The sequence below is a fragment of the Dasypus novemcinctus genome, chromosome 20 (assembly GCF_030445035.2).
Source record: "Dasypus novemcinctus isolate mDasNov1 chromosome 20, mDasNov1.1.hap2, whole genome shotgun sequence".
In the NCBI taxonomy this organism is placed as follows: Eukaryota; Metazoa; Chordata; class Mammalia; order Cingulata; family Dasypodidae; genus Dasypus; species Dasypus novemcinctus.
This window is the reverse complement of record NC_080692.1, coordinates 43017682-43033180: the sequence shown is the minus strand read 5'-3', so window position 1 is coordinate 43033180 and position 15499 is coordinate 43017682. Positions and strand designations below refer to the sequence as shown.

At 37.2% G+C, this 15499-nt stretch overlaps 1 protein-coding gene across 2 annotated transcripts; it reads right to left on the bottom strand.

The window, feature by feature from the left end:
* Positions 1-545: 545 nt before the first annotated feature.
* On the bottom strand, positions 546-15495 carry GOLT1B (golgi transport 1B). Of its 2 annotated transcripts, XM_071210211.1 has the most exons (6): positions 15298-15491; positions 9775-9866; positions 8195-8373; positions 5630-5711; positions 3403-3435; positions 546-3002 (listed from the first exon to the last, which is right to left on the bottom strand). In XM_071210211.1, exons 1-5 carry the CDS (start codon positions 15320-15322, stop codon positions 3427-3429), a joined length of 387 nt encoding a protein of 128 aa, XP_071066312.1. In that variant the 5' UTR covers positions 15323-15491; the 3' UTR covers positions 546-3002; positions 3403-3426. The 2 variants fall into 2 exon arrangements, with proteins under 2 accessions (XP_071066312.1, XP_004448721.1); XM_004448664.3 differs by lacking the exon at positions 3403-3435 and having other exon boundaries at positions 15298-15495.
* Between the last annotated feature and the right edge of the window lie 4 nt (positions 15496-15499).

Genomic DNA, 15499 nt, shown 5'->3' with positions numbered 1-15499 from the left:
TCACAGCTGAGGCCAAAACTCGCGTAGTTAAAGCTGATGTCATTTTTCCTCCAAATATGCCTTCTGAAATGCCAATCAATTGCCAAGCTGAAGGCTGGATAGTACTAAATCCTGACTGGGAGAAAAGAGGTTAGGATGTCTAGATAACAAATTATTCTACCACACATATCAGTGGTATAATTCAGAGTGAGTTATTTAGAAATAAGGCTAAGGACTTATGAGTTAATGTTAAAACTACTGAACTCTTCACAGGCAGGTACTGCATCTTACTCTCCTGAGTCTTCCAAAGTTGCCATGGGGCTTTGAGCTCTCAAAGGTCCTCAGAAAATGTCAATTGAATAACCAAATATGAGTGTCTGAGTTTTTTTATTTTTTTCAACAGCACAGTACCCAAGGAAAGTGACTTACTTTTTGCACTGAAAAACATGATCATTTTATAAAAAAGAAAATTGCCTAGAAAGCTCTTTATGTTAAATGAGATGGGTTATTTTGCAACACTAAATTAATCTTTAGAATTTCATAATAAAGATATACTTGACCATCAATTAATAGAAAAGTTTCCTTTATTGAGAAGGTAAGTTATTTACAATATTCAATTGTTAGATCATATAATCTGATCTTGAGACTTTTTAAAGCAGCAGTATTCCAGGATTTACAATTTATAAGGGACAAAGGAAAACATTCCAAGTATGTTTCTGTTACAGAAAATACATTTGAACAATGACAGAAACACTTAAGGCTAAGTAGTATTAGACCTTTCCCTCCATCTCTATAGAAATAATAAGAGTACGCCTTTGTCACAAAGACAGAAGGTGATTTGGAAAGGAAGAGACAGGATGATGTACAGTGCTTTCTGTCTGTTTAAAAAGAGAGCCTCATCAATGGTGTGGAGTTAAAAAACATAGAATGCTGCCAGGCAGTCTCAAACTCCTATTTTAAATTAACCGGACTCATTTAAAACAGAAAATGACTCCAGGCTCTCAGCCTTACTAAAGACTGGGAGATTATCAAATGCTTTGCATGCTTCTGTCCAACAGTGTTTTCTGAAATAAGATTGTTGAAAACGGGACCTCTTGTTACAATGCAAAGAACATCTGAAAGAAATTCATGTCTACAAAGGAGGTAAATAAGACACATGTTCCACACATGAACAGATACTGTTCTTATACTATAAAGATTTAGCCACTGTAAATGATATGGGTCAGTCAAAAATACGCATGACAGAGTCCTACAGGGCACCTTATGTAAGTCAATCCCCAAAATACATATATTTGACACTCTCCAAGTGAGGATGATACCACTTTTTTGAAAGACATCAGACACAACACTAGGTCTCTTAATGTTCCACGAGCTACTGAGGTAGGAGTCCATTTGTCAATGTCAATTTCACAGATATCGTAAGCCAAATGCCAGTACCAAAAAGAAAGTAATCCACAAGACTGAACCATTGGACTATGTACCAATCTTTCCTTCTTTAGCTGAGCAAGGCTGGGAATTCTCTGTGCATCAAGAGATTTATCTTAAAAATAACATAAGTTGTAATATATTTCAGAGACATGTTCATAAATAAAAATCACCAATTTCAATTATGATTTTATGCATTAAAGAGCTTTGCAACTGTTAAAAAAGGTAAATAGCGCAATCATTAGTGGTAAACACATAGCACTGTGGTTGTTAAGATGTGTTCCTATATCTACCACAAGAGCTGCCACCTTGGAAAACCTCTCAAGAAGAAACAACTGTTGTTTCCTATTGCTGTCAAGCAGCAACAATAGAAAAGACAATTCATTATTTTTTTTAGTGTCATGTTTCTAAGAAACTACAGCCAGTTTAATTACAGTCAAATAACTATAGCATGTGAACTAAGACATTTTCTCCATTAACTTAAGATGAAAGTGCTGAAAGCATATGTCATGCACATTAATTATGTTATGAAAAAGCTGAAAAAGGGGAAAACTCAATCCTTAAAAAGTCATAAATTTAACCTTTTAACATTTTACAAGTCTTAAAAGTATTACCTAATAGTCATTTTACTTATGAAAAGCAAACTTACAAACTACTAAAATTACAAAAAAAAGTACCTGAAATAAAAGAAGATTCAATGAGACAAGCTCTGTAACAGATGTTAACAGACATCCTTAGGGTCAAGAGTACTTTGTTAAATGCTTACGTTCAGAGAATATGGGCCAATAGTTAGGAGGTCAGGCTCCCCCAAATGTGAGTATTTTTAGAGTGTGCTGCTGACCAGAAAAGTGCTTAGTCAGTTATAAGTTAGACACTAAAAGCTAGTAAAGAATGACTTGCATATTCCATCAAATATCTAGTTCCGATTTTTACCTGGCTTTAAAATATTAAGATTCATTGCTTCTCAGCCTTTTGGCTGAGATCAAGTGTTCAATATTAAGATTCAAAAGAACCACAAAAGTTTTATTTTAACCATGTTTACAAAAAAAAAAGTAATTCATACATCAAAACTGGGTTTTCCTTGGCTTTAATACATTAAAACGACATAATCCAATTTATATCATGCATCACTTTTAGAGACAGTGCAACTGGAAGTATTTTTGCCATTGCATGGGACATTTCTACATAGCAAATTTTGCTTATGGATGTTCCTGCACTTTCAAAAGAAAAGAGACAGGCACAAAAGTTCTCTCTAAGGATGGCTGTTTTTCACACATTGTAGAAAAACAATAAAAAGAGCCTTCAAGAGTTTCAATGAAGGTTGTAACACAGATTTCACCTCCTTCAGTTTGCTTGCTGACTTCTTAGAGCACTTGATTAGAAGCCTGTTTTCACTGCTTCTTTCACTAACTGCTGTTGATACTTTGTAGGCTATACATTTTAAACTTCTGTAAAGAACATTACAAGCTATTTCGTGTGATTTAATTTTGTGCTGAATATTCTTCAAAGAATTTTATAAATAATACAATATTTTAAATGAGTCTTCAGTTCACCTGTTGTTATACCATATTGTTGCTTTCTCCAACTTTATCTACAAACTGTAAGGAAAAAACAAACATAATTAAAAAAGAAAAAAAAAGCCTAGTGTATTATACAACATAATATCAACTACTTAAAATGTTGATTAAAAAATCCAGCTTTACAAGATTTGTGGAACTTCAAGGTATGACTGACAATGATTAATCCAGTACTACTACTTACCACTGTCTTCTGACAATGCAAATGTTTATAAAATTGTAAAATTTTATTTCTAAAAGTAGTTTGCATGACATGTTATATATAAGAACTTAGGGGTGCAACATGAAAAATGCAACACAATGAATAAAGAAATTGGGTAAAATGAGGTTAACACTGCTAGCTTAACAACAAAAAGAAAATAAAAAGTTGAAATGTCAGCCATTCATGCATTAATGAACCCAATAAGATATTTCAACTGACCATTACTGTGGATCTCTTCTGGGCCTATGTGGTCTTTGAACAAACAGATTTAACTCCATTAAGTTCAATAATTAACAACAGCTATTGACTAAAAATACTTTAAATGTGTATTCTGGACTTCAGACTGAAAATGGTAACAACATTAAAAATAGATTTAATGGTGCAAGCATAAATTTATAATTATAGGATATAAATTTTAACACACATTAAGGGTACGTGGTAATTTACTTTGGTTACTAACCACCCCAAATATAAAGCATTTGGCTTTCTTCAGCATTCCAGATGGTGATTCAAAGATTGAAACAAGAGTATATTAGTGGAGATACTGAAAGTTACATATCCCACATCGTTATGATGCTATCAAAATCTAGCAATCAACTGCTTTTTTGATTTCTCTATTCACAGTTTTATGTAAGCATTTACAATAATGAAGTAATGACAGGAAACATAATCTATATATTGGGTGTCCATTTATGCAAATATTGCAGAATCTTTACAGTAAGGACATAAATAATGATTCTAACTGTATAGTTAGAAGTTTCAGTAAATTCAAAAGCCATCCTAAATACAAACAACACTGACAACCGTATGAGTTTGAAGATTAATGTAAATGAAATCAGGACTTACCCCTAGAAGCCTAGGTTCCAACACTGCATTATCACAAATAGGTACCTGGTACATCTAAACTCAAGGTTGCTCTGAATGTATTTGTGGACGGATTAGAATTTTAAGGTAAATTTAAGATGAGAGAAAGCATAACATTCTCTCTCCAAGGGCAACTTAAAATATCTCTAGATTGCCTTGACTATAAAGCTCTGATTCTAAAATTGATCTGGCAAAGGAAATGGGTTTAGGCTTATAGTGGTACTTATTCTTCCATGGGTAAGCCATCCTTTAGCTCTTTGAGAATTCAACAACTGCTATGGACCTTCTCTTTAGAAAGAGCAACAAAAATCTGTAAATAACTTTAGGAAGCTGACGGACTCCCTGATACCAAACTAGAAAGTGTAGTCTTTTTGATATGAAGGCCAGTTTATCTTAGTTGTTCAGGATAGACCTGGAACTATGAAATTGATGCAAAGAAGGAAAAGCACCTAGGTCAGGTTTAGAGCCAATAGGACAGCCCCCAGCTCAAGTGAATTCCAGATTATCCATATTCTTTCCAAATTGAAGGATTCAGTTTAGTTTTGAAACTTAAGGATTTGAGCTAAAACAGAGTCAGCTGGAGTTTTATCTTGAAATCAGCCAATTTCCTTACGGTCAATGAAATACCATCCGTCATTCATTAATTCATTCATTCAGCAAAAATGTTTTGCGTGTTTATTATGTGTTGGGCACTGGTGACAGAACAATGCCGAAGATACAGTGTGTCTCTGCCCTTGAGGACTATCAGGTTTCGTGCGTAGGCCTTTCTCTTGATGGCTAAAACAGAGGCGTGCACTCTGCTAGAGATGTGCATGGGGCATGCGAGAAGCCTGGCGGTCAGGAAAGCTTTGGCTGAAGAAGCAGTGTTAGGACGCTGAACCTGCAAAGACCTTCTGGCTCCTCTAGGGAGGTGACGGCCTTCAAGCTGGTAGTTTAGTATCAAACATTTGCTGAAGGAATACTGAATGATGGGAAGAAACTTGAACTGTCAATTTTTAAAATGGTCTCTTTTGTATTTATCAGTGATCTGATGTGACCCCTCTTTTTTCAGGGTGGAAACCGAGGCCCACTCTAGAGAAGCAGATTTGACAACACTGTACAAGTTGTGGACAGAGCTGGGAACAGAATCGCATCATGCTTCCCAATTCGATCATGCCTCATTTTACTATCTTAATTCACCCCATTTGGTGATGTAGCCTAAGAAAGAAAATATCTGCAAGGAATAATGGTGTCCTTTTTATTTTTCTTATATTAGAGCTCATATGGAAGTTAACTGAAAAATTCCTTGAACCCTCAAAGAGAAAGGAAGCATAGCATATCAATCCAAATAACATTTAAAAATAGAGAACAATATTAAAAATGAATACAGTGAAACAAAACTTCAGGTTTAAAAGGTTTAGCAATGATTATTTTCTCTGGGATTCATGGAAACTATGGCCTATATAATACAAGCATTTACATTATAATAAAAAACATCAATTCCTCAATCAGCTATCAATTATGCACATTTCTAGAAGTAAAAAGCATCAAAAAGTATTTATTTAATAGTTTAAAAACTAATGCTAATTCCATGACTACTTACTGATCTGATTCCAGGTAAATTCAAGAGAGATCCCAGGACTGGCACTCTTCTAATAAAGCCAACCACCACAGGAAAGAATCCCCTGGGAGAGGAAAAAGAAAGGTTCTCAGGTCCTCTGTGTTCTCTTTCACCAAAACTGACTTGTAACTGAGTACAAAAGCGAGGTCCTGGCAAAATGCCCAATGTTTTAGAAACGTCAAACTCAGAATTGTGGATGTCATAACATAACATGGAAATTTTCTGATTATTGGTAAAAAGAGAAGAGCACAATGATGCCTAGCAATGTTGCATGCTTAGGTTCATCAGTCATCTTAGGTCATTCACTGAAGAATTCCTCAACTTTGCAGAGTTGTGTGCGATGAAACTGATCAAAAGAAAAGGGCAGGAGAGAACATGTGGGTAGAACAATGAAAATAATAATAGCTATCACTAATGAAAAATTACCAAGCGCCAACACTTAGTAATGCCGAGAGTTGAACACTCATGGCTGCCTGCAAGATGATATTATCCTCAGAGTAAGTCTCATTTTTTGATTGAAATACAAGGTTACGGGAGTTTCACAGCTTTTACCCAGTTTAAAATGAACTGTGGATCACTTAAGCCACCTCTATATAGGAAGAGTAGGAAAGAAATGGTTTACTTAAAAATGCACAGGAATAAACTTTTTGAGCCTTAAAGAATGAAAATACGATAATGGAGAGAATTTAGGAATTAAGCAGTAAGATTCAACCAAGAATCTGCAAGAAGTGAAAATACATGGATTAAAAGAAGAGTTAATTAAAAAGCAGGATTTTCTTAAAATTAAAAAATAGTTCTTATCATGATAGAACATGTTTCAAAAAGCAGCCACAATTATTTTCTAGTAGCATTAAATTCAAAAGGATCATTCTTCTTGTCTAAGTTTTAAGTGTTTTAAAAAATATAAAACATGCAATTTCAAATGTTATTATTTAGGCTTATAAATATCCAGATAAACAATAATTAAGACCCTTGGTGTTACAGCTCAAAGTAAGACTATCTTCTACCATAACAAAACCCAGTAACAATAAACCCAAAACTTCTCTAAAAGACCACCATGAAGCCGGTGTATTTTTCCACATCTACCGACAATGCTAAGACTTCCCATCCTTTGCTCATCTCAAAGATCAGTTTTGGCTTTTATCCCCAAACACTAAATGTATAATTATGAAAGCCAATTACCTTCTCTTACAGTCCTTGAAGTACTTAAGTTTTCTGCTGCCATGCCCAACTCCTCTTCCTTCCTGTCTTCTCTTTTGGCCTCTGTGATCCTAACTTCTGGGTTTTCTCTGACCACCTCTCCTTAGTCTCTTCCAACATTTCCTTCTCCTCCTCTACCCATGCTCCTTATTTTCAGTCTTTGTATTTTCAACACACACTTTAGCCTGATCTCAGAACAATCTTCCTAAAATCCCAGCCTACTTATAGCCTTCCAGTTAAAAAACCTCTGTGACCGCCCCTTCCCCAACCACTGCTCCCCAACCCTTGCATCTTGGTTATAAGACAGTGTACACTGGTGTTAACAAGTCATTCAAGGAACGACTGCAACCTGACCCCCACAGCTTCTTTTTCTGTCTCCTCTCCAACCATTCTTTTCCATTCATCTCAGACTCCTGCCCCATCAGATGACTCATTCTTTCCAGAACAAGCCGTGGACTTTCATGATCCTGAACTTGGTTGTTCATCTGTTCTTTCTGTATGGTTACCTGTCCTTCCCTCCCTCATTTATAGGATGAATTCTTACCTATTCTTCCAGGTCCAGCTTTATCGGTTAATATTTCTTACTGCGCCCTGGATTTAACACCTTTCTTAATTATTCTCTTATAATAACCTGCATGTACCTCTTTAATGGCATCATGACTATATCCCACTGATATCTTTACACGTCTATTGCCCATATTAGAAATAAGGGATTCCTCAAAAGCAGATTTGGCACTTAATTAATTTTCATGTCTCCTGTAGGTAATACAATGCCTGCGAGACAGAAGACATGAATATATATTTCATGAACAAATAGTAAGAGCAACCGTACTTAAAGCCATTTTCTCGCCTTGCATACTATTGTTTATTTACTTGGTAACTAGCATTTGTAAAATAGTAACTGATCAAAATCCCATAATGTGAATGGAAGAGAATCTTCTAATATGTTTAAGCAGTAAATGAATTACTACCAAGGGCCAGTAACTGGTAAGTATCAAGTTCTATGTATTAAAATGCTGAGTCTACCCATCTATGTATCTTTCTGTTATGGTTTAGTTTATGAAAGTACCAAATGTAGAGATAGTGCCTTAAAATGCCTATAAAGTAAATTTTATGATATTGCAAAGTACTTTATAAGATTACTTATCCCTTTACTTAGGCAATCATCCATATCTAATATTTTTATACTTGACTGGTCTAGAATGATAATAAAAGATTCACTCTAAATAAAAATCCTTTTAAGAAAATGATTGTCTCCTTGTGCCTTGTCAATATCTGGGTCTCTGTAATAATAATCTGACATTCTGGTTTACTAAAAGAGAAAATAAAATAAAATGATCACCTTACCTGAACAAGAGAAAGAATCCATAAATTTCAAAGATCATGCCTATCAAAGGCCAACCAATAAGGACTACAAACACACCACCCAGGAAAAATCCTGTAGCTTTCATTTTATGTTTTTGGAAGAAGAATCTGAATGTTCTTTCTAAACCAATTACAAAAGCCAAGCCAGCCACGAATAAAACCTAGAAGAGAAAGAAAATGCAACACAGAAAAAGTAGTTAAGCACAATGCATAAATTTGAAAAGCCGGGTCAAAGTGAAATATAATAAAAAAAAACAACACCTCATTTGTTTGGCTTCTAATGGGGGCAACTGGCCAGGGAGAGAACTATAATGCACAACCAAGAAGGGGGTTAAGCAGGGAAGAGTTGTAGTTGTACTCCACTCTTCTCATTCCTCTTCTAACTTGATTAAGTGGAGAAAAAGAGAAACAAAGAAAGCTTAGCTGTTACCAAGGGACCTCTACATCTGCAGCGGGAGTCCCAGTTTTAGCTGGATGGGGATGGCTTAATCATGCAGATGAGGCAAGGCATAGAGAAGGAAGTCACGCATAAATATGCCACCTGGAGGGATCCCTGGTTCTGAAATATTCATTATGGCCTATAGGAGTTCCTTTGAATGGACAGATACTGATATGGCCAAGGTGAAAGAAGAAACCATGAGAGACCAGGAAAGAAGATTATAGTTTGATTAATTCCAGAATATCTGGTGGCAGCAGAAATAAAAATACAGCCAGGTGTTCTCAAACAGACATACATTTTGTGTGTTTCAGACAGTGGACAAGAAATGGTCGGCTACAAAAGCTTGCATTTTTCTGTGTTTCATTGCCAAATATCTGCCTCCCTTATTAATTTTCTTTACTGAAAAACATTTTGATATGAATAAACATTAAGCCTAATGGCTAAGTTTCATACTCTGAAATACCAATATTGTTTATCTTATAACATCAATGTTCAACAACAATTCTGTTATCCTTTATCTTTGCCTACTTTTAGTTAAAAGCCCATTGGTATATACACTTCAAAAGATATCTAATCATGTGTCAGTAACTTTCTATTGCCCTTTTAGAAGTGTTATTAAGTTTTCCTAGAACTCTTGCACAACCTGTGCCATGGAAAAGAAAGTATTTCAAATGAACAATACACATATCTTTCTAGGCAAGTCAACTATTACTATAGATATATTTTTAAAAGGTTTTAAAAAATGTTTATTTTATGCTGTTGAATGAAATATGAAGTCTCAAAGATTTAAACTTAAAATACCTTAGCAGATTTGCCAAGAGATAGGGCTATCAACTCATCTATTTTTAACTCCTATTTAGAGGCAGCCTTCCTTAAATCTATTGTAAATTATACACCAAACACTTAGAAAAGTTCTGGGATTAGAAAATCTCATTATGAGTTTACCTTTTATTTAAACGGAAAGCTGACAGGTGTCATTCCTGATAGAAATAAAGAATGTAATGGGAATCTTTACATAGGAGTAATAGCGAACTATTTCTCCCAAATCTAATGATAGGTAAGGATTCATTTGTAATTAAAATTTCCTTATAATTTAGTTAAAATACGTATTTAAAAAACTCACATTTCCAATAGCCAGTAGTGCTTTGTCAAAAAAGAGAATCATTCCAAAGAACAGGAAAAACACTCCAAATCCTGTTAATCCCATTCCAATTTCTGCAATATAAGTTATATGGTTAAGGATAGAGAAAAATTAAAGTCACATTAAGATCCCTCACTTAGCAGTAAGAAAATTTATCACGTATATTTTTTATCTGATATATAGGAATAGGTCCCCAATATTCCAGGTTAATTTCAGAATGACATTCATTAAGATCTTTAACAAATTAAATTAGCATCAGCAAATTATCTCAAACTTCAAAATACAAATGTAAATTTCCAATCCTCATACAGAGGAGAGCATTTCTCACAAACATAGCCAGAACTGAAAAAAGATAAGGGTTCTAAACCTTTGGTTATATATCCCACCCCAGCCTCCAAAGAGCCCCTGTGAAAGTAGACATTAATATATGGGTTTCCCTTAACTCTAATTATCAGTTTATCTCCTTTCACTATTTATATGCACAATAGCTCTAGTTCCTTCTCTTGCGTCTTAAAATGAATTCCTTCTTTAACCCATCCAAAATGCTGTAGTTCAGCACAATAAACTTCCTCAATTAGCACTGCTTCTCATAGCAGCAAGAAGAATCGATGAGAAACGCCGTAGCTGTCTCCCCAAAAATTAGTCTTTAGAAGGTTAGGTATCACTTTGAACATCTCCTTGGTGGTTTATTATGGATTTAATGTCTAAAAATTTTCATATTCAGTCTTCTCTGAAGTTTCAAAGAACACTCTTTTACCTAATTGTAATATTCTGGGCTTTACCTCATTCATTCAAAAACAAAGAATTGTCGATACACTACCACATTCCAGGAACTGTTTTATGTACTGAGTATAAAGTGGTGGACGAAGCATAAGCTTTGAAATCTATGTTCACTCTGTCTACAAAATTAATAATTTTATTCACTTTACATTCGCTAGTCCTTACCTTTTTTAGTTTGAAGAACCTTAACTTTCTAAGATGACAACTGTACTCTTTTGTTGATACATCAAAGCACAATCCACTGAGTCACCTCCCTGACCATTTTAGTTTTACTTTCAGGAAATGACCACCAATTCTTATTTTACCTAGAGGCACTTTTTGAATAGAGATAATGAGTTAGAGCAGAAGCCACTCTGATTTCTGATGTTACTTAATTTTTTTTGCCTTGGCTCCAGAAGGTTAATATCTAGGTTGTAACTACTTAAAAATAACCATAGCCATATTAAAAAGTACTATTAATTTGCAAATTTAATATCACCTTTAACTTTTTCTACACCCCCCACCCTCCTCATATTATTAATAACCATGGCCTTCCATTCTAGCCATTCCTTTCCTTCAAGTATTAGCCTACAATAATTCAGGTGCCTGCCTATATAATATACCAGTAAATGTATCCCACAGCATAAATTCCTATGAAAATTTGAGGCTGGCACTTTGATGTTTAAATTTACCAAAATAATTGTTTGGGTGCTAGACATAACTTATTGGTGGAAAAGATGGACAAGTGGCAAGAAAAATTCCAGCAAAAAATTATTTAGTAATAGTTAGAATTTAATCTGAGTTATTTGTCTAATTTCTGTCTTTAATCATTCTAATGATTACACAGAAATTTTGAGATGTCTGTGCATCCAAAAGAAAATTAAATGGAGATAAACCTACTGTATCTCGAGAACTTAACTATAATTAGGCATTAAGAGGTGTTTTACATATATAACTTAATTTTCCTAATAGGCCTTTCAAGGTAGACATCATTACACCATTCTAGAGATGGAAGAAACTGAGATTCAGAGAGGCAATGTACTTTGCTCAAATCATGCTTCTGATTAGGCATTTGAATCCAAAGCCTATGCACTTAATTATTATGCTGTACTGTTTCCCAGAGGATCTTTCTTATTTTCTCCAGAGTTAAAGACATCAGAGTATATGGAACTTCTGGGGTAAGATGACTCATCTTGAGGTGATTCAAGTTTAACCTAATTAGTTCATTATCAAATTTAGCCAAGTAATACTGGCAGACCTATTACAAATTCACTGCAAATGTCTAAATGTGGTTTTACACGTAATGAAGTGTTCTTACAAATATTTTATACTTCCTTTAATAAAATTGTGACATAAAAATTAGCACCATCCCCATGCTTTATATGTGTCACCAAAGACTGAGAGACCTTAAGTAACTTGGCTTGGTCACAGAACTAGCAAAAGTGTGTGAGGAGGGGATGGTGGTGGTGGTGGTGGCATGGAATCAGGCTGGAATTCAAAGGCAGCCTCTCACTCCACAGTCTCATAACTATAACATGGGAATTGAAATATTTCTACTACTTTATCCTGTGTAGTCCAGGAGGAGACCATTTTCTGTAGCATTTTTGCCAAAACTGGCACTGCCACATGGTTGCCAAGTATGTCCCACCCCGAACAGGCAAATGAGACCCAAACTGGCTTTTTTGTGACATTTTCTCATCTCTGGAATTCCCCTCTTTCCAATCATTATTCATTCATAAGCTCTCTGCTTATCAAAAGCCCTGCTCACTATGGAAATTTTATAAAGAAAGAAACACATGATCCCATCATCAACGGTTGGCATTTTTGTATCTAATTTAGAATTTTCCTTTTTTCAGCATTATCCTTTCTGTCTGAACCCTTTAAAAATAATCATGTACTGCTATTTACTCCCTACTATGACCAGTGCTTGGTCACCCATAATCGGAATTCCAGAATTATCTTGGCAAATCACATTTTTAAAGATTTAGTCATTTACCCCCCCACCCCCACCCATTGTCTGCTCTCTGTCCATTCACTGTGTGTTCTGTGTCTGCTTGTCTTCTCTTTAAGCAGCACTGGGAACCCATCCTGGGACCTTCCAGAGTGGAAGAGAGGTACTACAGCTCCCTGGTCTGCTGCATCACTTATTGTCTTCCCCTGTGTCTCTTTTTATTGCGTCAGCTTGCTGTGCCAGCTCGCCTTCACCAGGAGGCCCCAGGAATTGAACCCTGGACTTCCCATATGCCAGATGGGAGCCCAACTACTTGAGCTACATCTGCTTCCTAGTAAATCATTTTTTAATGATAGCTAATACCAGCAGCTAAACACATACATACAAACACAATCTGAAATTCAAAGAGATTTTGGTTCACTAATCATTTTACATTCCAATTCACCACGTAAAACATTTGGAAAGTGAGTAGCAAAGAGTAAAATTTTGTCTTTCCACCAACTCAATCTTAAGACCCCTTATTCCACCCACAGTCCAACACCACCCCCTTGTTTTTATTATTTATTTATTTCTCTCCCTCCCCACCCCCTTTTTGTCCACTCTCTGTGTCCATTTGCTGTGCGTTCGTCTGTGTCTGTTTGTCTTCTCTTTAGGCAATACTGGGAACCAATCCTGGAACTTTCTGGAGTGGGAGAGAGGTGCTCATTCTCTTGCACCACCGTGGCTTCCTGGTCTGCTATACCTCTAAATGTCTTTCCTCTGTGTCTCTTTTCGTTGCCTCATCTTGCTGTGCCTGCTCTCCGCGCAGGTTAGCACTCCTGCCTAGGCCAGCACTCTGTGTGAGCCAGCTTGCCTTCACCAGGAGGCCCCGAAAATCGAATCCTGGACCTCTCATATGGTAGACAGGAGCCCACTTGCTTGAGCCACATCTGCTTCCCATAGAATACATTTTCAATATAAGAGACTCTCCATTTACAGGATAACTCATATTTTATCTTAATATCAGATAGATACTAGGAGTAACAATACAGTTAGATGGGAAAACTAAGTACTTGCTCTGAGTAAATTAGGGATTATGACTACATTCTAGCCATTTATATATAAAACTCCGTCAATGTTCTTGGACAATGTAATTTTAACTTTGGGTTTCAATCAGGAAGAACAGAGCAGTAGGTACCAGTTAAGGATTATAGGCTTGTTTACTATCTCGTACAATCCCTGGAAAAAAAAAAAAAGGCAGTGTATAATAAATCATTATAAGTTAAATGTCTACTCTTGGAACTTTTTTGCTATGGAAGAATCTTATCACTCTTAGATCTCAATGTTTACATCATTTTCTTAGATGCCAGTGTAGTATAGTGAAAAGATCAAAGGTTTTTGAGTCAGCAGACTTGAGATCAAGTCTAGTTTGTGTCACTCTCCTTATGACCATTCATGGAATCTCTGTGAGCCTCCTTTAATTTGTGAAAGCAGTATACTGCCACGCCCCTCCCTGCCTCACCCGGTTCTTACAAGAAAGAAGTGCAATGAGTTAGGTAAAATGAAAGAAGATAACCTTCTACACTTGCTTTTTTATTATAATTGAAGACCTAAAAAAAGAAAAGGCTGTACATATCTATTTTTCTCTCTGATCAGAAGAGATGAGGCCAAAAGACATAAGTGGACACCCTTCTGGGCCAGGGAAGGAAGCCCCAAGGTGCAGCCCCAGTCCAACCCAGGGAGGGAGGGGAGCCTGGTGCCTGGCAGGGACCTCACACTGTGTGCAGGAGACCTTAGAAGCTCTGTGAAGTGCAAGTCTGCCATGGCTGGAATCTAAATTTTAAAGACACCATTTTAAATTAAGTTCTATTTTCACTTTGACAGACTGTTTCTTAAAATCTTAACAATCTGAGTAAACTGGAATAAGAAAAGAAAGTGAAGCAAAAAGAGACTGACTTATCACTATCACCAAAAGATAAGAAGTGCACGGCTTGGTCAGAAATATAAATACCAAAATCACTAAGATTGACAAGAAGGGGTAGAAAATTGAAACTGTTATACTGAAAAACAACAACAACAACACAAAAACCAAAATGATGCTAACTTTAGAGCTGAAATTAGGCCTGGAGGACTCAGGCAGAACAAGGATGCTCAAACAATAAAACATGCCATCAAGTACGATATAGAACATTAACGGATGAAATCCTTAACGGAACACAAAGTGGCTTTTCACTACTATTGAAACATTAGCGGGTAGAACAGTGAAGTGGTTTCAAGGGATTACTGGAATGTGCTTCAAGTGGTGGCACAAGCGAAATTCAAAATATTTACATGCAAGCACGTTTTTCAAAGGAGCCTACAATAGCTGACACTTGAATTACCGCCTCTCAAGCAAAGAACCAGCCGGTGACTGGTTAAGAGACCCTGGCCGTGCCATGTGCAGAGAAATCCTCGAGAGTGGGCTGCCGGCACCGCGCTCCAAACTTTCAGCTGCTGCCGCCCCAGGAACAAAGCGCCCATTCCCCCCGCGCAGAGCGCGGAGACCACAAGCTCAAGCTCCCCCTGAGCAGTTTGGGCGTCTCTCCCGACCCCAGCGTGTCTCCTCCCAGGGCCCCCACAGCAAGGCTGCCCCTTCGCCAGCGAGGCAGTCCTCCAGGTCCCCCCAGCCCTCGCCCGGGCTCGCAGGCCGCCGCCCCCGACGCGCAGCTCCATTCATTGAGCCCGGGGTGTGGGGGGGGGGGTGCGGGCGAGACCCAGCCGAGCACGGGGCGTGCGGGGCTCGAGGAGGGGCAGCAGGGCCCGGCGCGGGTGCTTACTCTGGGTGTCCGTTAAGGAGATCATGGCTACGGCGGTGGGGACTCCGGCGGGGGCAGGGGCGACGGCAGCACTTCGGGGCGCCTAGGACGTCCAGCAGACCCGTAGGAAGCGGCCGGGAAGCAGCCCCAGAGCGAGCCGCCACGTCTTCCGGAAACACGCAGCCACCTACCCCGCTCCAAGGCCGCTGCCCATTGGCTACAC

Excerpts from the sequence above, each read along its gene's own strand:
- GOLT1B (XM_004448664.3), bottom strand. The coding sequence starts at position 15,322 with ATGATCTCCTTAACGGACACCCAGA. Across the intron at positions 8,374-9,774 it reads CACTACTGGCTATTGGAAAT|GTTTTATTCGTGGCTGGCTT; the intron begins GTGAGTTTTTTA and ends TTTCTCTTCTAG. Across the intron at positions 3,003-5,629 it reads ATTTACCTGGAATCAGATCA|TTTGTAGATAAAGTTGGAGA; the intron begins GTAAGTAGTCAT and ends TTTTCCTTACAG.